Source organism: Acartia tonsa, chromosome 10, assembly GCF_053477335.1.
Source record: "Acartia tonsa isolate MP-2025a chromosome 10, ASM5347733v1, whole genome shotgun sequence".
Classification (NCBI taxonomy): Eukaryota; Metazoa; Arthropoda; class Copepoda; order Calanoida; family Acartiidae; genus Acartia; species Acartia tonsa.
The window spans coordinates 46,979,711-47,004,009 of NC_137269.1; the positions used below are offsets into that span (position 1 = coordinate 46,979,711).

A 24,299-nucleotide genomic window follows, 5' to 3' on the forward strand; every position below is an offset into this window, starting at 1 on the left:
TAATTTTTAATTAAAACATTAAAACGAAAATATCTAATCTAATATTCTTGCCCTAAATATGGAAATAGTAAAAAGTAAAAAAATATTTTTTTAATAATTTTTAATCCTCCCATTTGAAAAGTAGTGGAATAGCAATAAATTTTAGCGCGGCAACAGCGCTGAGTAGGCCTCTAGGCCCACTGCCTATTTTCGTCTTCTTGTTGCTTCGATTCCTCTCTTTCATTTTTTTCTCTATGGAAATACACCACCACCAAAGAAAAATTCCCCATTTTTTTATGATTCATCAAACAGCATAAAAGAATATTAAACAAGCATTTAGTAATAGGCCAATATATAAGTTGAATATTTCAGCTACAAAATTAAAAATTTTAAGTTGTTTTCGAGCCAAGCCAAGTTAGAACCAGAACCCAGCCATACTGAAAAACTATGTATAGCATCGTATCACAGACAATTTTCTATGAATGTTAAAATAAAAATCATTTGCCATCAGGTTTTAATCTTTTAATTTTCATTTTCATATCTGCGGAGAGCTGTTTATAATGCGATGCAATATACAACCATTTTTAAGTATATTTGTTGACTATTTACCTATCCCTGATATTAAGTGACTAATCTCGAGCTTTTAATGACTGTTATTAAATATGACATTTAGCCCACCCTATTCAACCTCTAATTTCAAAATATCTTTATAATTCAAGATGTTATTATGAAAATTGTAAAATTAAAGTTAAGCCTTTCTATATCTAGGGTATGTCTGTTTAATAATCTGTCTGTACGACGGTTAGCCAGCTCAATGTCTACTTTTACTACCCAGTTTCGATCCCTTTAAACATTTGAATTTACTTGTATCACCCTCCCCATTAATATATATATTTTATCCCCCCCAGGGCGCCCCCTCGAAAAAAAGCATGTTTTTGCTCCTCTACTTCTGGATAAAAATGTCTTGTCAAAATATGCCTATAATGCACACTTATAGAATTTAACCAACCAATGATTTTTTTATCCAATCTTAACCAGACAAATGCCATCTAGCTAAAAAAGATGCGTAGATTTCATTTCTGGCAACCAGAAAATCCGCAGAAATCGAATTAACAAGTTCCAAAAAAGTTTCATTAAAAAAAAACTTACACCAAAAATAACAAACAACAATTATAACGACGACTTAGTTTCTTTTTCCTGTTTAATACGAATATTGAAACTAATTTTCAGGCATGCATGTTTGTTGGTATTGTACTTTTTTTAGCAACCAAAATACAGACATATTTAAAACTACGAAATTGTATATTAGTTACTAGAAAGATTATATTTTTTTTTCTTGCTTTAAAACAACTTTTTGTACATAAAAACCCGTATGTCTTATAAGAATACAAAGCAAGAAATAAAGGTTATCAACTCCCTATGAGCTTTTTGTGTTAAATAGAATTATTAATAAGAATAAAAAAGTTTCAAAAAATAGTAAAATAACAAAATGTTAGGTGAATTGTTAATATTAAATCAATCAAAAAATGTTTTACATTCTTATAATTAATTTCAATAAAACATATATATGCTCAACAAAGGTTATTTATAATTATGAATTCTACCAGACTAAAATATAAAAGGGGAAATAGTTTATGAAGACGACACAAAATGATTTTAAAAATTACTTATTTATTTCTTTTTTTTAATCTTTAACAATTTTAATGTTTTTATTATGTAAATATATAAAGTATTATTCAAACTTAAAGGATTTAATCTTTTTCTTTGTAATTTATATGTCTAAACAGTGTAAAAATGAAGTTCTTAATTACGAATTTTCAAATCATTAGATTTTGATACAGTTTATTATAGAAATAAAGAATAATTTTAACAAAAAAAAATTGCTACAAAAAGGCTTACTGTATTATTAATCTGACCTAATTGTATAATTGCATTCATTTTGTTTATTTACCTTGAAAAATGAGTGTTTAAGTGCTGCATTGGTTAAAATCAAACCTAAAAGTGCTCCTTATTCAGTGACAGAGTGAAAAAATATATACCTTGTTTTATAGTTTTTGATCTCTTTTTTTATATATTTTTATCTGATATGTATATCAAAATTTAAAAGAATCTATTTCATTAGATATTCATACTTTGCTAAAACGTCTTGGTTACTTTTTGCACTATATTTGCTCTAAAAAGGATTCTTTATCTGACTTTCACATTTAAAATGAAAGATTTTATGCCAATTATTGTGTTGACTGTAGAAAAAAATAATTATTTTGTTTATATGCAATTTTCTATAATAAAATGTGAGAAATGCCTTTTTTCACACGTAGGGCGAAAAAACTAACACTGAAAATAAAATGTATGTCTTGAACATGTCCTAAACTCATAAATAAAAACTTTCATAAGAACATTTATTTCAAAATATGTCATTTAAGGCATGAAATTAATTTTGCAAATTAACATTGCAAATGTTTGCAAATAACTTTTGAAAATGATTTCTGCGGATTTTCTAATTTACATAGGTGTTTTCTGCACATTTTCCCCTTTCCAAAAATACCTTCCTCGTTAAGATTGGCTTCAAGAAAGTATTTACTTTCCAAAATTGATATGTGAATGGTGACTATAAATTTTAACAACTAAAGAAAAATTCTTTGAAACTTTTTCTATTAAAAAATATCTTGAATAGTATTTGACATCAATAGTACTTAAACTTTTGAAAATATTTCATTAAATATGAATTATTTTTACTTGAATCTTTAAAAAAGCAGGAGATTTGTATTAGTTATTTATCGCATCGTATTATAAACAGCTTTCCACGGATAGAAAAATGTACAATTTTAATATTAAAACCATTTTTTAGCCCTGTGATGCCGAAGGCAAGGGCTAACAAAACTGATTTTAATATATTGATTGTACATTTTTATATTCGTAGAAAACTGGATATAATACGATACGATACATGATTTTTCTAAATAGCTTAGAACCGGTGCTAATCCAGCGGATATTAACCGGTTTCAAAGCCCATATTGGAAAAAAACAAATATAAATCTTTAATAACTTATAATCCTCTCTTTGTGTTATTTTTTCTTTTCAAAATTAGATTTTTCCACATAGTGACAGATTAAAGATTTATTAGGAGAAGCGTAGAATCTTTATAAATCTATAAATCCGCTGGGTTATAACCGGTTCCGAGCCATACTGAAAAATCATGTATCGTATCCTCTTACAATTATTTGTTGAAACGTTTGGACACTCAACTTATTGAATCAACCAATCAAAAATAATTCAAAGTCCCTAAAGTTGTTAAGCCAACAAATAAGAAAACGTTATCAAAACTTTTGGGTCTGGTGTGATAAGCAGCCCATTGTTCCCTTCCTTCCAGACTATACTATAAAGGTTTAGATCTAAATAAATCGTTTAGCTTCAAAAATAAAACTTTAAAAATCAAAAATGTATGAAGATATAAGATATGTTTTAACAAAGAAGATATATATAATACCAAAAATGATTCAATAATGGTTTTATCATTAGCAAATTACAATAATACTATCATCAAAGTTTACCCAAAAAGTAATGCACAAATATTTTTTTTCATAGTAAAGTTTTTTGTATTAAGAGTAAATTTGTAAATCACCTATTTTGCCTAAGCTGTCACGATAAAATCTTTTGAAGATTTTTCATCATAAATAGTAATACTTGCGGATTCGCCTCTGGCATCTAGAGCATTCACCCCAAGAGGAGTGGGTGTAAACCCCCATACTTAAAGCACACTGAGGTTGATATCATATATCCCCATTTCTTTGGGAATGGGGTTTCTCACACCCTGGAAAAATAGTTTAAAACCATCCCTGGACAAGTCGGTTTAATTACTGACAAGCAGAGTTTAATCAAGCTAGCGGTTACTGATATTCTAAGCTTTAGACGGACAGACAACATTATACTTTGTGTTATATTTTAGTCATTATTTATTAAGACTTCGTTCATCATACTTAATTGCATCTACTTTGATTTTGGTTTTGACTTTGTTTATCTGACTTGTGAAAATATTATTCCCATTTCAACACACCCCATCACGTTTACCTACAAATTAAGGGCCCGGGTTTTAAACATATTTTTTATGATCTTTTTATTTTCATTCGATCTGCTTCTATTAGGTTAAATGAGAGGTTAAATTTGATTCATTGGATCACTGTAGCCCGCCGGTTTGCCTTTTGATTTTTCTAAAGATTTTAATGATTTTCTATAACTAAACAGTATCTGTTTGATTCTTAATCTTGCTGAAAGGACCTCTAAAGGTATTTAAGAATAATAAATTGATTGTTATTTAATTTATCAACTTCGTTTTACAATTGTTAAAAAACTTTGTTTTAAATCAATTTTGATTTGATGATAATTCTATAAAGAATGAGACTAAACATGTTATTTCTGAAATATGTCCTAAACAACTTCTTTTTTATTGACGTCACTGTCATTTATTTGAAATTTCTGGTTGGATCTAGAAAATAATCTAATTGGATTTTTTAAAACTTAATTAAAATCAAAAAATAATTTTTTTCTTATTAAATTTCAAAATCTAAAAAACAAAATTGTTTTGAAGAATTATTTAGAATAGTCCCTTTCGTGACATCGCACCTTAAGGGGCGATTTGTCGTATTTTTAAAATGGCTTTTTATAAATTATTTTAGGTTAGGTTAGGTTATATTGGGTTAGGTGATTGCCGCACAGGGTTAGGTAATTGGCCCCGCAGGGTTAGAGCCCCCCGCAGGGGCTAGAAATAGGAGAAAACCTACTGTGACAAAAATGAAGAATCGCCCCTTAAGGTGCGATGTCACGAAAGGGACTCTACCCGAATTATTTGATAATTTACCAGGGATCTTGGGGGATAAGACACACCCAATTAAGATAAACAAAATTATTGATATATGTAAAAGTATTGACACTGCTAGTTTGTACAACTCAATCAAAGATTTAATAAAAGTCCCTTAATGTTTTAAGGCAAAGAATTAAAGAACGTGTTCATAAAACTTTGGGGACTTGAACTATTTTTTTTATTAACCCCTTCCTCCCTGCAAATTAGAGAAAGAGATAAGGAAAATATTGTCATTATTGAGTAACTAAGCTTTAAAAATTGGAAAGAATTTTAATAAATATAATAGATTTGAAATCTGCATAAAACTTTAAGGATTTTTTATAATCCACCAATCACAGATGTCAAAATTATTTAACTTAATTTGTATTTGCGCTTATAGATAAAGAATTATACAAAAAACGAATTTTATAAAAATTCCTTAAAATTTTATGCAGATTTCAAATCTATTATATTCATTAAAAATCTTTCCTATTTTTATAGCTTAGTAGTTACGCTTCTAAAATGGTACGAGAAATTCAGAATCCTAGGGACGGAGGGGACATAGGCCTGTAATTACACTGGTACCCAAAGTTATAAAACATTCACCATGTTTTCATACTTGTTGGCTCAAAAACTTTGGGTACTTTTATTGAATTGGTTAGTAGTGTTTAAACTTTTAAACCGACAATTTTTCTGCATAAGTGGTAATTTTGTCTGTCATCATTGGGTATGATTAATGATTTATTGTCCATTGCCTTATCCTTGAGGTCCCTGAAGATTCCCAGGCCCTTAGCACCTTGTAGATTACTTATTATTCATATAATAATTCATTTTTGCCCTTATTTGACCCTTAGATAATCTAAATGTAAATTGAAAAAAGAAGAATTGGAATTAACAATGATTTTGATGAAAATCTTAAAGTCAATTTTATTATCTTAGGAGCTAATGTAGTTAAAATTGTCCGTCCATATGTCGTCCAGTACGTTATCATACATTACTCTAACTGTTAATAAACAAGGAGGAAGATGACATTTGCAGACTATTTATTACACTAGTCCTCACAGTTTTATTATAACGTTTTCTTATTCGTTGGCTCTAGAACTTTGGGGACTTTTATCGAATTTTGATTGGTTGGTTCATTAAGTTGAGTGTCCACACGTTTAAACCAATAATGGCAATCTGCAAGAGGAATAGTTTTGTTGGTCATCATTGGTAATTTGCAATTTATGGGCCAGTGTCTTATCCCTTTAGATCCTTGGGTTCAAATCAGGAATAGGTATGACCAACAAGCAAAATAAATCTAAAATAATATTTGGGGGGCAAATGGAGATGTCGTCAATTTTACGATGTGTTGCCCCCCAACGACAGCTGAAAAACGTGTATAGGTTTCGTGATTTTTTTCTGAATTAATTTCGTTATTGGTAGAAGCTGGGTTCAAATACTGAAATCAAATATCTACCATAAAAATGCCATACTTATAATGTTTCAGAAATGATAGGGGGCAGAACTAAAGTTTTTTTTTAATTACTCAGTCTTGCGAAAAGAATCAATTCACTAATTTTTTTACAATGGTGTCACAAAAGTCTTTTCTTTAAACTACATACTAGCGGCTGCGCTTCTAGCATCTAGGAGCTCGGTTTTCGAGGGATTTTGAAGGCCTAATACAATCCTGGGACCAATAAGAAGCTTAATCGGTTCAGCAGTTACCTATATCTTAGGCTACAGACTAAAAAAAACATCAAATATAATATAATACAAGTAAAAATAATAATAATCTAGCAAACATTTATACAAAGGGCCAAATCCTTAATTTGTTTAGGCTATCTTAGGATTTAGGTCTTATATTTTGTCATGTATCTATTTATAATTTTAGAGAATTTGGCCTATTAATGATTATTATAAACTTATTTTATCATGTAATTAAATTAACGATATATATTGTTATGTTTGTGGTACCACTAAAATAAGTTTGCATGTTGTAAATATTTCATGTAAAGAAATTATAAAGTGATTATTTTATGTCTCAACTTTTTCCTGCATTTTATGACACATTGTAAAATTTTTGTAAGTAAATATTTTCATTAATAATAAAAAAAATTAATGAATTTTAAACTCATCTTATTGTAAATTCTTTTTTGACATTAAAGTCAAATAGATTTGAATTGACAAGAGCTTTGCTTAATTGATTGTTTGATTACTTTCAAAGGGGTTTTGGCCTAAGTAATAATGGAGTAGAGCACTAGTGCCTACACAAACTCCATGTTTAAGCGCATAATGACTTTACCGAACGTCGTAAAAGTGTCGAACTATGACGTCAGAAAAAATTAACAATTAACCAATGAGAGACCGCTATATATTTTACCATTGGTCAATTACAGTGAATACTGGCTTCTCATTGGTTAATTGTTAATTTTTTCTGACGTCATAGTTCGACACTTTAACGAGGTTCGACTTTACCCGCTGTATTGTAAGATCTCCTCTTTTTGATTATTCAAAGTGTCACAATTAGGACCTTGTATAAAAAAACGCTATTTAAATAATTTAAAAGGAAGTACTCATATTCATAATTTAGGATTAAATACGTAAGTGCATTATAAGTTAACTAGCGGTTTCGCCCCTAGCCTCTAGGGGCTGGGGGGGGGGGCAAGAGGTTTGATCAAACCAAATTTTTGTATTTTAGATTTAAAATAAGATTTTTTTTTGGGGGGGGGGTGTTTTTTTATTTTTTAGGGGGTTTGGGGGTGTCCCACTCCCCAAGATTATAGTTATAAACCTTCCCGGGACCTATGAGAAGCTACCCTGTAAAGTAGAACCCGATCAGTTCAGAGATCCTTCGCTACAAACAAACAGACAGCCAGACAGACAGACAAACATACAGACATCGTTCTACTTTATATTATAGATTGCATTTAAACCATATGAAACATAATGTTTTTTTACAAAGAAATATTTTTAAAAGATAAGTAAGGGTTTAAGCTAAATAGAATTGCATATTAGTGGTTAGTGCAGTTTAAATCTGTCGTGGGTTTTTAATACATTTTTAATCAATGCAACTAGAACAATATTATGCACAGTTGAGAACTATACTGTTGAAAAGAAATTGAAACAGAAAAAAAGATAATACATATGCAACATAATATGGCATTACCAAGTAAAGCGCTGTTGAAAGTGTCATGTGTGACGGCCTAAAATTACGTCAAAATCCATCTTTTTTTAAAGTGGTTTCCTTTCCCACTTCTCCTTTCATCCTTCCTTTTAGACGTGTTTTTATGACGTCACACGTGACACTTTTTAGCATTTCTAACAAGTTATATATCAGAGAGAGTGTTAATATTTACTGCCCTGGAATCAATATTTTTTTTTTAATTAAACAAAATAATTTTCCTAAATTCGTTGCTGCTAAAACATGTTAACATAAATGAGTTGGACCATTTAAGTTGATAAAGCAAAAATGTGTTTTATGGACATAAATAATAGTCCCTTTCTTCCAGCCCAGGAGTATGAAAGATAGAGTTTTTGAAGAAAAAAAAATGTTCGTCCATTTACAGCTAACGACACACAAAAAGAATTATCCAATTATCTAACCAATTTTTGAGTGAAAACATTAATGCATAAATTAAAACTAAAATATTTTAAAATTAGTTCTCATCTAGCATAGTATCATTTTTCATTTAAACCCTCAATCAATTTATTTCTAAAATTTGGCTAAAAAATTCCAATGCAACAAAGGGGATTTTTAAATGCTAATGACAAGAATTGACAGCCACTGTTAGCTTTCATTTTTAGACCAAGATGATTTTAAAAACTCAAGGCATTGTATGCAAATTTTTATCATACAGTTTTTTGGACAATGAGCAGTGAACACACCCTAGAAAAATTTGGCATATCTACTCATTAAAAATATGACATAACCATTATATATGAAAATATCAATTAATAATTTCGTGTTTTTTTTATAATATCTTACTTATTTTCATTAGTTCTGCATTTGTTTGATTATTCTTTAATATTAGTAACAGGAATTCTGTCTGTCTATCCGTGTGGTGTGCATGTACTAAAAGACAGGGATCTTAAGGGATAAGACAATGGCCGATAAATTGATATACATTCCCAATGATTAAACATCAAATTACCCCTTCTGTAGATTTAAATAAGTAGTTAAAACTTTTAGACACTTAACTTAATGAACCAACCAATGAAAATTCATTCAAGTCCCTAAAGTTATTAAGCCAACGAATAATAATACTTTATTATAAAACTTTGGGGACACGTGAAATAAACAGCCAAATGTCCCCTCCCTCTCTGACTAAAAGATTTCACTTTCTGGTGGACAGATATTTATAGAGAAGCTTCTTATAGGTCCCAGGAATGTTGGTTTACTAATTTGAAAGACGATTCCTTTACCAGAAGGGGTAGTGGGAAAAAGTCACTCAAAAATCAGCCATGTTACGTCATAAAATGAAGGGTTATCCATCTCATTTTATGGGTTTTCTTTCCCACTTCTCCTCTCATCTCCCTCATTTTTACTTTGTCCCACTTCAAAAGGGGCGTAGCTACTATTTTTTAAAAATCAATAATTAATTAAAATAGTAAGTAACCTAATAAAATTTTATTTAAAATCTTTATCCTTTAGTTCAAAAATGCATTTTTTACTCTGACCAAATTTATTCTTTGTATATGTGGGAAGGTTAAAGAACACAGGAACGAATTTGAAAATGCGTTTTTTTTCCACCAATCATTACAGAATCAATGTGGATTTTTTGCAATTGAGTTTATTAGATTTAAAGGTTAATTTGCAATTTTAAAGTGGAATCTTTAATCCTATTATATAGAGTATTTTTCGTATTCATGCATTAAAAGTGTTTAGGCTTTTCTTTGTCTTATCCTTTCCCCGTTGGACTAGGGGAGCAGTTGCTAATTATAACAATTTTTTTTGCATTTTATTTTTAGCATTCAATCTTTAAAGTTAAACTTTCCGAGAGTGGCTTCTCTCAAAAAAAGTAAATCAAATGTCTCTTAAAATTTCAAATCTATGGTATATAGTAGAACGAGGTTATTGTAAAACTTCATTTCAGCTTGTGGTGAAACCACTATAAGTATAAGGCATACTTTGTATTTTTCTATTTCATTAAGATGCCAATTTTATCTTATTTCAAACGAAATGATCTATCTATAAAGGAATTAATGATCCTTAGAAATAGAAAATACTTTTAAAAACAGCTTTCTAATGAAATCCGGGAGGGACAGAGAACATTTTTGGAATGTTTTGACATTTGGGAAAACTAAAAACTATGTTTATTATCAGATTTTAATCTAGAAAGCTAGAGATTGTCATTTTTAGAAGCGTCGCATCTTTAATATTATCTCTTTCTCTCATCTTCCTTTTAATAAATATATTATTAAGATAATCTCCGTATTCAGGCGTGGTAGAATTGTTCTATAAATTTTAAACTTGTTATGATAATTCCTATAACAGTTAAGTACTTTATAATCATTACTAGGAAGTTGGAATTTAAAGCAGCTTATAGTGCCTAATTAAAAATGACGTCATACAATACAAATTACTGAAAATAGGCCAGTATACATTGTAATTAACTAATGGTAAAATGTATACTGGCCTAGCATTGGTCATCTTTATTTCATGGCGTCATTTTTTATTAGGCACTACAAGGTGCTTATTAGAATTTTCATTTCAATTATACAAGTTTGATGCTTTTTTAGCTTTATAACTACATCATATTCGCATGATGTTGAAATATATATTCCTAGAACTATTAGTCATTATGTTATAAGCAAAGATTCTACTATGCATCCTGTATTCAAGTAATTATGGAAGAGGAATTTGTAGAAAATTGAAGATGATTAAAGTCCCTCCAAAGAGTATGACGTTGTACGATAGAATAGCCAATGAGAGGCCAGTATACACTGTAATTGACCAATGCAATAGTAAAATTTATGCTGGCCTCTCATTGGTTATTTTATCGTATGACGTCATAATCTGTGGAGGGACACTAATCATCTTCAAGAAAATTAGTGTTTAGATGTAAACAAAATGTTATATATTGTATACATTCCTCAATGTTCGTTTATCCGTCTAATGATGTTTTTAGTTTCGCTTTTATGGACATTGTCATCCTTGTTTTAAACCTTATCTAGGAGTTTCCCATCTTACAACTTTAGGGAAAAATCATTAGTATTTACAAAGGACCCAAAAATATCCTAAAAATTTAGATTATCTTATTTCTATCCAATATAATATCCAATGGTAAATCTTCTATAAATTTAAAATCTTTGGCTTTCTCTTTTTATCAATTTTGTCCGTTAGAAATACCATGTGATCAAAGAATGTTTTTTTCTTTGTTTATTGACCGATTTCAAAAGAAAGCCATAGAATTATTGAATAATATTCTTAAGAATGAGGTATATCTAATAATCTATAGGTATAGGTTTATATATTTAATACAACTTCAGATTATTATTCTGATATAAAGATACTTCTTCCTAAAAGTTATACTTTGTGACAGACGACGGAAATACTCGAATTGTTGAGAAGCTACGCTACATATATGTTATCCTTGAAAACAAATAAGATATCTTTTTTCTCTTATTTTGTTACAATTATACTAAAAAAGACAAATTTATGCATTTTGACAAATATTGCACTCTACTCAATTTTTGTGAATTTCCCAGATTTTTTAAATTGAAACCTTCGACTCCCCCACCCCTCACCCTAACCAATCCCAAGAAAAGAATTGTATGTTAATCTTTAAGCATAATGGAATGTATTGCTCTTAAACTACCATTAGTTCCATTAAAAATTAAGACAACAACCAGATTTTAGACACCAAATTTACTTTGACAATCGTTTTAAGTATTTAAAATCTGTACTTATTTTGGAAATATGTATTTTTAGCAAAAGGAGGGAATAAGATTTGTAATTTTTAACAGATGGGATGTTTGCAATTTTTTTGCACTCCTCAGAAAATATGTTGTGCAACTTTGTCATCTGCAAAGTGGGTCTCACAGCCGTATTACATACGAACATTTTTTTTATAATTATCCATTAAAACGAAGCGCTTAAATTAGATGGTTTGATTAACGGATATTTACACATGTAGACAGTTAGAACTCAATCAGCACAATACAAGCTTTGTTTTTAAAAATGTGTTTAGTTGTCCTAGGAATCACTATTTGAATATTAAATTAACAGGATAATTTTATTATATAAATAAAAGTATTGTCAGAAAGTGAAAAAAAGCTTATTGAAAAAAACGTCATTCATATTTTCTTCAAAGCTATCTGCGCATATATTTCAGTATATTAAAGAAAAAGGGTTGGTATCTAACATTGACACTAATCTACTCTAATAGCTTTGACTCTAAGGGCACTCTAATGACAATTACTCTAAAAGCGGTATGCAATATTACTTAATCAGCGAGTAAGTTAGAGAAAAAAGAGGATACTTACAGAATGTAAAAAATACTACAATGATGTGCATGATACGGCCATGAAAACTTAACCACCCCTCTCCATCCCTACATCCAATCTTCTGATCCTCTCTTCTTCTTCTTTGTAGCACAAAATTAATGAAGTCGTTTCTTCTTAAGTTCATCACACACACACACACACAAACAAGTTGGGCTTGCCGGATAGTATGACGTCACACGTATGACCCATGGTTGACAAGTTAACAATTTAACAAAATCATATTTTTTTACAACTCATATGAAATTATTATCTACAAAGATATCTAATTTTCTGTATGAAATAAATATTTTATTTACACTATATCTTAAAATTATTATATCTAATTTTATTTCATTGGTTTGTCTTTTTTACAGGGTAATTAAAATTATTAGTTGTAAACAAAAATAATAAAAATCATTGCATCGTTTTTATTTCTCTTTGTAATTTGGAATCACAGCAAGAGGTATTTTAATAGGATGGTATATCATCATTACATAGGAAATACTTTTCTCGAAGTTTTGATTTATAAGGCAATTAGGCATAATTTTGTAAACTTAAGATCTTGATTGCGTCTTAAAATGTAAGCATTTACCAGGGTTGGGTGAAACCATTCGGGAAATTTAAAAGTTAAAGTGCTATTACTCTATTTTATGTTCTTTTCTGTTATACATTTCATAGATTTGTTTGCTTTCTTTCATCCATGTTTCTTTTGATAAATCTATATTATTTGATTAACTTATTAGGACTTTTTTGCAAACCAAATTATTGAAATTTCTCAAATATTATTCAAAATTTTCTACATTTTTGATGAAAACTAGTCAAAATGTATAAAATGAGCCAGATAACCTTGGTTGAATATCTGTAATACTTTAGGAATATTCATAATTATTGGTTATTGGAAATAAAGTACTTTAAATCAGGAAGGGAGGGGATAATGGGCTGTTTATTAAAGTAGTCCCCAAAGTTTTACAATAAGGTTTTCTTATTCGTTGGCAAAACAACCTTGGGGACTTTACTGAATTTGATTAGTTAGTTTATAAAGCAGTGTTAAAAATTTTCAACCACTAACCTACACAACGGGGTTATTGGGTATGTGCATCAATTTATCGGCCATTGTCGTATCCCTTTAGATCCCTGAGTTTAAATATTTTCGATCTACAAGGAGAAGAATGATTAATAGCAGCTAAACCTTTTAATGAAAAATTATGTACAATAATAACATACAAGTCTATTGAAATTTTCATTTCCTTTATTACCTCCAAAATTACCCTTAAGAAAAAACCTTATTAACTTACTACGGATGAACTGACAGATGGACAGACCCAAATAAAAGATTTTGTAGGTGTCTTTGGCATTGAGACTGATATTGATCATAGGAAAGGTAATAGAGTATATAAAATCTATAATAATAAAGGATTTAAGTAATTTTAAATTGCTTTAGTTTTTTGTTTCCAAGTTTCATGGCTGATTTTTAAAATTACTTTCTAAAGTTGCTAACAATTTCGGGTTAGAAAAGTAAATAAGTAGATAACCCTGAAAATGTAAAATGAGGAAAGTTCAACTCTTCCCAACCAGGGGGGAAGGGGACATTAGGCTTTTATTTACACTAGTCCCCAAAGTTTTATAATAACGTTTGCTTATTCGTTAGTTTATCAACTTTGGGGACTTTTATTGAATTTAGATTGGTTGGTTCATATAGTTGAATGTCCAAACGTTAACCATTAATTGTAATCTACTGAAGGGATGATTTTGTTTAACAACTTTGGGGATGTATATTAAGTTATCGGCCAATGTCTTATCCCTTTAGATCCCTGCTTCCCAACCCACTAACTATGTCATGCACTTTACTTTAAAATTTCAAGCAAATATAGATAGTACAATGGCTGACAAATAATTCGCAATGATACTGGACTTATTTAGTATTGTAGGGGGAGTTTTTCTTGGTATTTTCTTAAATTTTCTAATTTGAAAATAAACAAGGAATAAAGTTATTATAAAAAAAAGTGAGTTAATAAATGCCATTTTCCCTGGCTCTATTTGCAAGGGTTGTTTCAGATAAAGGGCAGTAGATTGGTAAAATGGGTACTAGAGGGGAGGTATAAAGAAGTTTTTCTATTTGCTTTATTAAATCATACGCCTGTGAGGTCATAACAAGGACAATAATGTACAAAACATAAGCAATTTAATTAAAGATAAAACAAACAAAAAACCAGCTTATGGCTTTTTTACTTAACACAATATTTTAAACAACAGAATGGACATTTAATGAAACTAGGGACAAAAAGACTCATAAGTGACAAACAAAGGACAAATTTACGACAAACCAAGGACAAACAGATGACAAACAGAGAGCAAATATTTTACAAACAAAGGAAAAATAAATGACAAACAAAGGACAAATATATGCAAACAAAGAACAAATGTATGACAAACAAAGAACAAATACCAAATATATGACAAATAAAGAACAAATATATGACAAACAAAAGACAAATATATGACAAACAAAGGACAAATATATTTATGATACAAAGAAGCTTGATGTCTGTCCGTCTGTCCGTTAGATTTTACTCTTCAAGCAAAGGACAAACACAAGACAATAAAAAATTAAATTCAAATGTTCTAGTATGTGATTATAGAGAACCAAAACTTATAGAGTTGCTACGCATCTAAAAATATAACACAAAGCTATCTATGTCAGAAAGGTTAATTATATTAGGCATATTATTATAAGATATGTATTTATTTTCTTTGTTAAATCTTCAAACAAGGATGACAACATTCATAGGGAGCGAAGCTCATAAACATGTAAAAATAAAATTATTAAAACGATTGACAGACATAAATACATAACAGATAGTAAAAGTGAATAATGACTTTTCATCTCCCAATCATAATTTTGAAAATTCAGCAGTCTTTTACAGATACCAGCCAAGTAAATTCATTTCATGAACAGGACAGACGAACAGATGAAATTATATATGCTTTTTTGTAAGTTTTATCTTTATAATTTCAAACTCTCAAAAAAATAATCATAAAATTTCATTATCTTTTGTAAAAAATCAATAGTTTCATAATTAAATTTCCTTTCTTAAGATTTAAATGAGTAACATTTGACATTTACCCCACCTCTCTCTATCTCTCTTTCTCTTTCTCTCTCTCTCTCTCTCTCTCTCTTTTTCTTTTTTCTTCCTATCTCATTGTAGTGAAGTTTCATTACTCATAAACCAGCAATTTTCTCCCCAAATTATTTTAATTTTATCCGGGTTCACGGTGCTTTTTAACAGCAATTGTTAACTATAAACAAGGATGTAAACATCCATTAGAAGACATTTTCACGCTTCAAAAGGCATTGCAATGATTCTAACCCCTAATTAAAGTAACACTTAATTATCTTAATGTATGTTTGTTCACTAAAATTTTAAAAACCTATGAACTAATCTACTAAAATGTTTTCAGAACTCTTTTTATAAACTAAGGCAGGTTTTAGGCTTTTTGACATTCCAAATTAGATAATCAAAAAAAAAAAAAAACCTCAGGGGAATCTACTCCGATAGAAGCTAGGTGAGAAGCCACAATTGCCATAAAAAGAACAACACAAAAAGAATTGGTATAACATATATACAGACATGTATGAAATGTATTCAATGTATAAAATATTTGCTATTACAAAATAATTGCTCAAAAATAACAATTTTCCCATATCAAATCAAATTATCTACCTATTTATTTAATATCTATAATTTGATTGATCAATTGACAAGAAAGGTACAATTATTAGTTCAAAAACTACTTTTGTAAAGGGGAGGGAGGTGGTAACCAAAGTTAAGCTCTTTCAAAAATGACGTCATATTTGAAACGTTTTTTATTTTATCCCCTTTTTTTAAAGTCACTAAATTAAAAAAACTTTTTGCTGAAAAATCCTTTCTTCTTAGTATTGCTCTAAAGGGTAGGTTTCCGGCTATTTTGTAGAATATTAATAAAAAAATATTTAACATTGAAATACAACAAAAAATGAAGAACTTTAAACCTTTACTGAGCATCCTCATCTCTCCCAATTACATGTTTTTACAACAACGAAACAGTGAAGGAAAGCCCTACCCAAAATCATAACAAAAATATTTAATAAACAGGCATTTATTCAAAACTGCTAGATGATCAATTTAAATGCTTAAATATTTTTGACCATTCAGACCTTTTCTAAAAAAAGTATTCTAAATTTTATTTCAGCATAAAAAAGCGCAAAAATGTATTCGAAAATAAACCAATTATTTTTTTCAATGTCTGTATATCCAGACAGGTAGAGAACAGTGATAGTTTAATTTATAACCTTTCCAATCCCATATATTTTTGGTAGCATTTTTATCGTCCGTTGTCCTATCCCAGCAGTCTATCCATCTCCCTATATATATTTCATGTCTGATGAATATATATTTTAAATGGGCGCGCTCTTATTAAGTCATTTCAAAACATATAATTACTAGCTTTTTTTACTTGGCGAATCTACACTACAATGCTCTAGATTTTGGTCCGTTTGTCTACTCGTATATTGTATTTAGTATATTACATTCTTGTCCAACTAACTCATAGAGCAAGTGAATATTGATATATGGAATAGTTTTTATTATATACTACTTTCCGCGGATAGTAAAACTAAAATTTACAAGATTATTTCAAGTTTTGTTAGACCCGAGGGGCCGAAGACCCTTGCTTTCAAAACTAGTATTACTAATATCATTTATATTTTATTATTCGTAGAAAATTGTATGTAACACAATACGAAACATGATTTTTCAGTGTGAAAGATTTTTAAAAATAATTAATCTGTAGCCGAAATATGTCAAAAAAAAACTTTTGCTACTTCTCGAATAATTATCCTTGTCTGTGGATTTTATCGAAATCTATAACAAAGGTCAATTCAGACATTTAAAAATATTCAAATATATTCATTGGAGGATTTTCCATATTCAATATTTATAAATGCCTGTTAAAAACAATAGAAATTGTTACGTTCAGCGTTTAAACTATTTTTGAAAGCGAAACTATTCCAAAATTAAGGTTAACATTGTTTGTAGTGTAACTTCACAACTTGATTTATTCTGTTCTCAAATTCTTGAGCAACATATAATTATGGCAATCCTACAAAATTTCGCCTATAATACAAAATTTTATTTTTTTACATATTTGACATCCAAATAAGATTAACAATACATAGTTAATCCTTATACTAAAGTAACAGGATGTTTGTTTGTGTGTCTGTACCAAAGGATCTCGATAACCGCTGAACCGATCGGGTTCTCCTTAACAGGGTAGATTCTCATGGTTCCTGGGAAGGTTTAGAACTATTTTGGGGGAGGGTACCACCACCCTCCCAAAAGAAATGACAAAAAAATCGAAAAAAATTTAAATACGGGAGACTTCAACGTAAAGTAAAGAGGTATCGTACGTAAAGAATTATCGTAGAGACTTTAACAAACAAAAACATTTAAAGTGCCACTAGAGGCATCTAGGGGCGTAACCGCTAGTATTTGAAAAATAGCAATCTTACAGTATTATTGAAAGTATTAAATAAAGAAAGCAAAAACTTTTCTTTAACTCTGCATACAAAGATATATTTTGCAAGTATTCCTATTAAACAGCAATACATTGTTTTTAGCAATGCTTTTAGATTATTTTTTTTTATTTTTGAGATAATCAACTGACTAGTTTTGATAAAAGCGGTCAAAATCAGAAGAGAGGGGACAATGGGCTGTGTATTACACTAGTCCCCAAAGTTTTATAATAATGTTTTCTTATTCGTTAGCTTAACAACTTTGGGGATTTTAATGAATTTTGATTGGTTGAGTCATTAAATTGAGTGTCCAAAGTTTTCAACCACTAAAAGAAGGAGAAATTTGCGTATCTTTATTTAGGATGTACTGTACATCAATCCATAGGCTTTTATCTTATCCCTTTAGATTCCTAGGACAAAATAAAAATTGCATACAATGCATGAACTCTTTATTTGTGCGCATGGTAATATAATTAGCGCACAGCGAGTTCCATGCCAAAAGGTTAAAGCTTCGTAAAAACTTTTTGGAACATTTACTTTAATATTTCGTTATAACCCATTCAGGTAAACATTCATTTTTGTATGTAGGAGGTAAAGTAATTTAATATTATTAACTCAATTCATTAATAATCTTTAATGATTTTTTTAAAGATCAATCTCATGAAGTACCAAAAAGTACCTTTTTTGTACGATTTTTATGTAAGTGCTATGCTAGGTTTTGAGTTGCTCTGTTTTAGGCTATGACATTGCTTCTACTGTTCAACGTCTCTAATTTTTTTTCTCGTATTCATTCGAATCCGGTGGATAGGAACCGGTTCTCATCCATACGAAAACAACTATGTCTAGCATCGTATTATATCCAGTTTTCTACGAATATAGAAATGTACAATCATAAGATTAAAACCAGTTTTTTTAGCTTGTGCCATCGGCATCTCGGGCTAAAAAAAACTGGTTTTAATCTTATAATTGTACATTCTATATCCGCGGAAAGCCGTTTATAATACGATGCGAGAAATAACTATTCCTTATGGAGGTATTTTTTTGGTTCAATGTAAAGTTTAAAAGATTTTGTCAATGTTTTTGTTTGAATAAAATCTCCTGCAGTCAAAACTAATAGTTTCTTCACAAGCTATTAGGGATCTAAAAGGATAAGACAATGGCCAATGAATTGACAAAATTATTCCATCTGTAGATTAAAAACTAGTGAATGAAACGTTTGAACACTGAACTTAATGAACCAAGTAATCAAAATTCACTGAAGTCCCAAAAGTATTTAAGCCAAATAATAAGAAAACGTTATTATAGGTATTAGCGCTGAAAACAGTCCATTGTCCCCTCTCTCTCTGACAAGCTATACATCAGATGATATTCATCAAATATTTGAGGGTTGAGTGGTTGCAAAAATGGGCTAAAACCATCTAAAAACACACAATAAGTTGAAATATCTCTGACAAAAAAACGTGTATTTAATTGCAACACTTTAATTGCAAGTTTATAACCAAAAAAATCTTAGCAGTGACTTTTTACCTTTTTGATACGCGCTATAATGACGAAAGTGTTTAACTATCCGAAAAAAGTGATTAATAAACTTTTAATTTTATACCCTTCTGATAATCTAAAACTGATTTGATAGATATTCAAAACAACATTATTATTGTTTTGCTGCCCCCAACTTATATACACCTCCCTAATACAGCCACTGGGGGTGTGAAGGTGGTAAACCCACACAACCTTTGAATTTTAAGGGAGGGGGTGTTAAAAGGTGTTGTTTTTTATCATATGGGGTGTCAAAATCGTCCTGTTCGGTGAGCACCCAACAAATCACAACTCTCTGCACGCCACTTAATTTATCCACGTGATCTTTTTACACAAGACACCAATACCGACCAAAAGACCAACACTTTAGATTTATAGAGAAGCTTTTCTAAAGAAAATTTTTTCATTAAACATTAGCGGTAAATTTATAATTAACCAAAGTCATTAATTTTACAAAGATGTCCAAATGATTAATTGTTGAAGCAAAAAGATTTATCACAAAATTATAATTTTGTGATAAAATTATTAGACGTGGGTAAAAAATAGCACATTTAATACATAGTATTACAAATGTATAGAAACAAGGATGAAACAGACCAAATTTGTCGATTAAAATAAACATAGATTTTCAAATATATATCTTCTTTTTTGTCAATTTTAGCTTCCTTTGATCAAATATTTCCGGCTAAATTTTTTCTAAAGGGGTATCTCAAAATTAAAAATATGTTGTATATTATTCTTCTTTTTAGTATGGCCCATCAATATCATACCTATATCCATGGTAAGTCATTGGATGCCATCATAGAGACAATTAACCCTTTCATTGTACGACTTTGAGAATAAGAATGACAATGAATTAGTATACAATACACCCCCCCCCCCCCCCCACTACTCTTGCTATTTATGTCACACGCCAATATAGTAGAAAGGAATCATTTGAGTGTGTAGTTTTTGAACAGTTTGGGCTAAGAATCGAACCCTATACCTAAACCCTAAACAACGTGGGTATGAGCTGAATTCTAAGGTTTATAAAGATCTATAAAATATTGCCAACGTTTTATATTTTCCCCTTTAGAAAAAAGTATTCTATGGAAAATTTTCTTGTTTTAATGTTCAGATATTTGAGTACTTGAATATTGAGTAAATATGCATCAAAAACATATTTGGAATCTTGTAACTTGTGCATTTATCGGTTGGTTATTCAATCTTTTAAACTTTACAAAAAAAAACTTATAAACTATGTATAAATGCATATTTAATACATGTACATAGAATGCAAGATAAAATATAAACTCAAAAGTAAGGTAATGTATGAATATATATGTTTTGTGATTCTATAAGAAACGAGCTAAACTAATAATTTAGAATTTTAAAGAAGCTGAATTTTAGAACTGTTAGTGAATATTATCTGAATTTTGAGTATTAGAGCTTTTAATACGTTATATAAAACCATTCATAAAATATCCATATCTATATAAGTAACATGTATAAAACTGCAATTGAATCTTGTATTACGTAATATAGATCAATATCAAGATTAAAAGACAGGCATCGTTTTTATATGCATCAAAAAGAACTTTTGCATTTTTGTCTCACTTACTTAGTTTTTCCATCTACATATTTCTTTCTTTCTCTATTCATGTATCCTTCGATTTATATTTTTTATATTTTTAGGGAAAAAAGTTTGGGGCGTGTGGATGTCCAAGGGATGAAAAGGGGTGTTTACCGCCCACACTCCATTAATTTTTGGAAATGCACTAGATTACCTCCTAGTACACTAGGGTTTGATTTTTTTCTTTAAGATTGTGAATATTTCACCCAAAGTAGCCTAAAACATGTGTAGAAATAAAATGGAACTTTACTAACAAACTTTTTTTGGACAGACAGACAGACATCCTATTTCTTTAATAATAGTAAAATAAGAAAAATCACTTACAAATCCGGAAATCATGGTTTTCTACAGTCTATCACACAAACAAACAAAAATAATGTATGAAGATCTAGCTGCACGTGTTTACGGCCCAAGATCTTCTGAACGACTGAGTGAGTGTGGTTCAAGTGAAGAGCAACACCATTATTAACAAAACCACGCACTGTTTCCCTTTTTTGGTTCGCGCACTTTCCAATTTTTTCGTCCCCGCATTTTTTTCTCTCCCCTCTCCACACCAACTAGTTACTTTCGCATGCACCATTTTAAAAAAAGAAGCGCAACATAGTATATGTAATATGGCTTTTTAGAGCTGTTTAGAAATATGTAGTCAAGATGTTTAGGACAGTGCAAATGCTATAAAAAGTAAGTATCAATGAAAATTTTTTAAATGTCATGCTAATTTTATTAGTTTAAACTTATATTAACAAGAGGTTACACCCCTATCCTATAGGTACTCTCGATTGGCAGGGAGGGGCCAGAAAAATAGCTTAAAACCATCCCGAGATTTAAATCTGATTATAGTAGAATAGCCTAAAGCCATCACATGACCTATGTAAATCGTCCCTAAAAAGGAAACCCAATCAGTTCAGTAGTAATTAAGCATCAGACAAAAAACCTACCACAGATCAAAATTTGAAAAGATTGAAAAAATCTGTAAACCATATTAAGATTACGTTACATTATGGTTTAGCAGTGAAATGGTAATTACTAGCGGCTACGACCCTAGAGGCCTCTAGGGGCACTTGAGGAGGAGAGAGTCAAATTTAATAACATAATTTTTAATTTTAGTAAAAAAAATTTTAAAAAAATTTTGGGGGGGAGGGATTTTTCATTTTTTGGGGGGGTTGGAGGTGTCTCACCCCCCCCCAAAAATAGTTATAAACCTTCCCGGGACCTATGAGAAGCTACCCTGTTAAGGAGAACCCGATCGGTACAGCGGTTAGCGAGATCCTTAGGTACAGACACACAGACACACAGATACACAGACACACAGACAAACAAACATCCTGTTACTTTAGTATAATAATAAGTTATATATATTTATGTTCTGCAATTTTTATCAGCGAATCTTTTCTATAATTAGAGTCGGTCAGTCCGTCCGTCCGTAACGGATAGCTTTTTTTCTCGTTAATTTAGGCATGTTAGAATAGTCCTATCGATTTCAAACTTTGCATGGTGATTCCTTTCGTAGTTGGGTACGATTTAGAAAGCAACCCTGTAATCATTACCAGAATGTCCGTGCGTCCATGTTGATTTTTTTTCTTTTTAAATAACAAATTTTTATGTGATCAATTCATCCGATTGATTAGATTTTGGTATGTTGATTCCTGGGAAAACAAAGTAAAATGTTATAAGCGAAGCAACTCTATAATCAAGTCTTAAAAAAGGAAGTATGTCCATAAACATTATCTTTTAGCAAGCAGTTTTTCAACAAGTTTACTTTCAATTTTGCTTCGTCTCTTATACATTTATATTCTGATTACTCAGTTCTGACACTCTACAAGTGTTAATGTTCGTTTGTCCTACTGCTTCAGAGCTTCGATTATATGTATGTTGTCATCCTTGTTTAATAGATAATTGTTATTACACTTGGTCAGTTACAGATAATTCTAGGAAATTAATAACAACTAAAAAGTTCCAGGAAAAGTTGCAGTTTATCCAGAAATTGAGAATAATCGAATGTGAACATTTTAAATTAAAATTATATATAAAATCAACTATTTACATTGACCTATTGACCTCTGTCTTTTATAACTCCTAGTAGCACAGATACTCTCATGTAATTAGAGTCTGTCTGTCCGTTTATGGTGGAGTCGTTTAACAAAATGAAATACACATAAATGGTTTCTTGTTGAAGCTTTTTTGTAAAACTGGCTGAAACAAACTTTCTTTGCTTACTTTAAGTTGCTGTGATTATTCAGTTTTTATAGTATTTTTCATCAATAGCTACCAATTTGCCGCAAAATTATCTAAAAATGCGATTTTAACTTGTTGTAGAATTAAACATTTTTCCGCTTATATGAGAAGTTTTGTTCATTTTTCTGTACCTATTATATAAGCCTTAAATTAGAAGTTATACTTTGCTTTGCCAAAAATGTTGCAAGCATTTTAAGCAAATTTTTATTTGTCCTAAATAAACTAATAAACATAAAAAAGTACTTTACTTTATAATTTTGAGTTACTTTCTCTAAGAAAAACTTAAAATTCAGGTTTTAGGAGAAAATAAAAATGTATCCTGATTTTTTTTCTAAAGTCATGTACTAGATTCATTTTGTGTTTACAATTTTATTTTACCCAAGTAAGGTGTGGGGTCAATACAGCTAAATTAAATTCCATTTCCAATTAAAAACAGAATCATTTGTAAAATCATCAATGATCTCATTTTCTAAATTCAGCAACATTTTAAATATAATAGTGGGTTCAGTGGCTAGAATTATATATACGATAGGTACACCTACACACATCATCATCATCATCGCCATTTATCTCTTCTTTCCAGAGCATAGGCCACGCACAATGGTTCTCCATTTATCTTTGAATTGGGCCTCAGTAGAGGCTTCACTGAAAGATGAAAAATTCTTTTTACTAAGTTCTTCAAGGAATTCCCTCCTCCAGGTTGTTTTTGGTCTACCTGGTTTCCTTTTTCCTGTGAAGGGGTCCCAAGTCAAGGCTTGATAGGTTAAATCATCATGCCCTTTCCTTAGAGTGTGCCCCAACCATCTCCATTTTCTCTGTTTTATTGTCAGTTTGATGTCTGACATATCACTGCCCTCTAAAAGCTCAGCATTTGTGATCTTGTTTGGCCATAAGATCTTGTGGATTCTCCTAAGACATTTGTTGACATATGTCTGAAAAGCTTGGAGACCACTGCTGTGTTTAGGAACCAAGTTTCGGCCCCATACAGCAAAACAGACAGAACATTTGACTTGAAAAGTCTTAACTTGGTCCAAATTTTGTTCAAGCTGGCAAAGGCTGTTCTAGATTTGTTAATTCTAGCT

General features: G+C 30.1%; 1 protein-coding gene across 1 annotated transcript in view; it reads right to left on the reverse strand.

Annotated features, from left to right (window-relative positions):
• The window catches only part of LOC145330193 (uncharacterized), a 66,523-nt gene extending 45,080 nt beyond the window's left edge, over positions 1–21,443 (reverse strand). The window contains exon 1 of the mRNA XM_080174792.1: positions 21,307–21,443. Coding sequence (XP_080030918.1) covers positions 21,307–21,321 — 15 coding nt within the window. The 5' untranslated portion in view covers positions 21,322–21,443. The remainder of the gene's footprint in view (positions 1–21,306) is intronic.
• Positions 21,444–24,299: the final 2,856 nt, after the last annotated feature.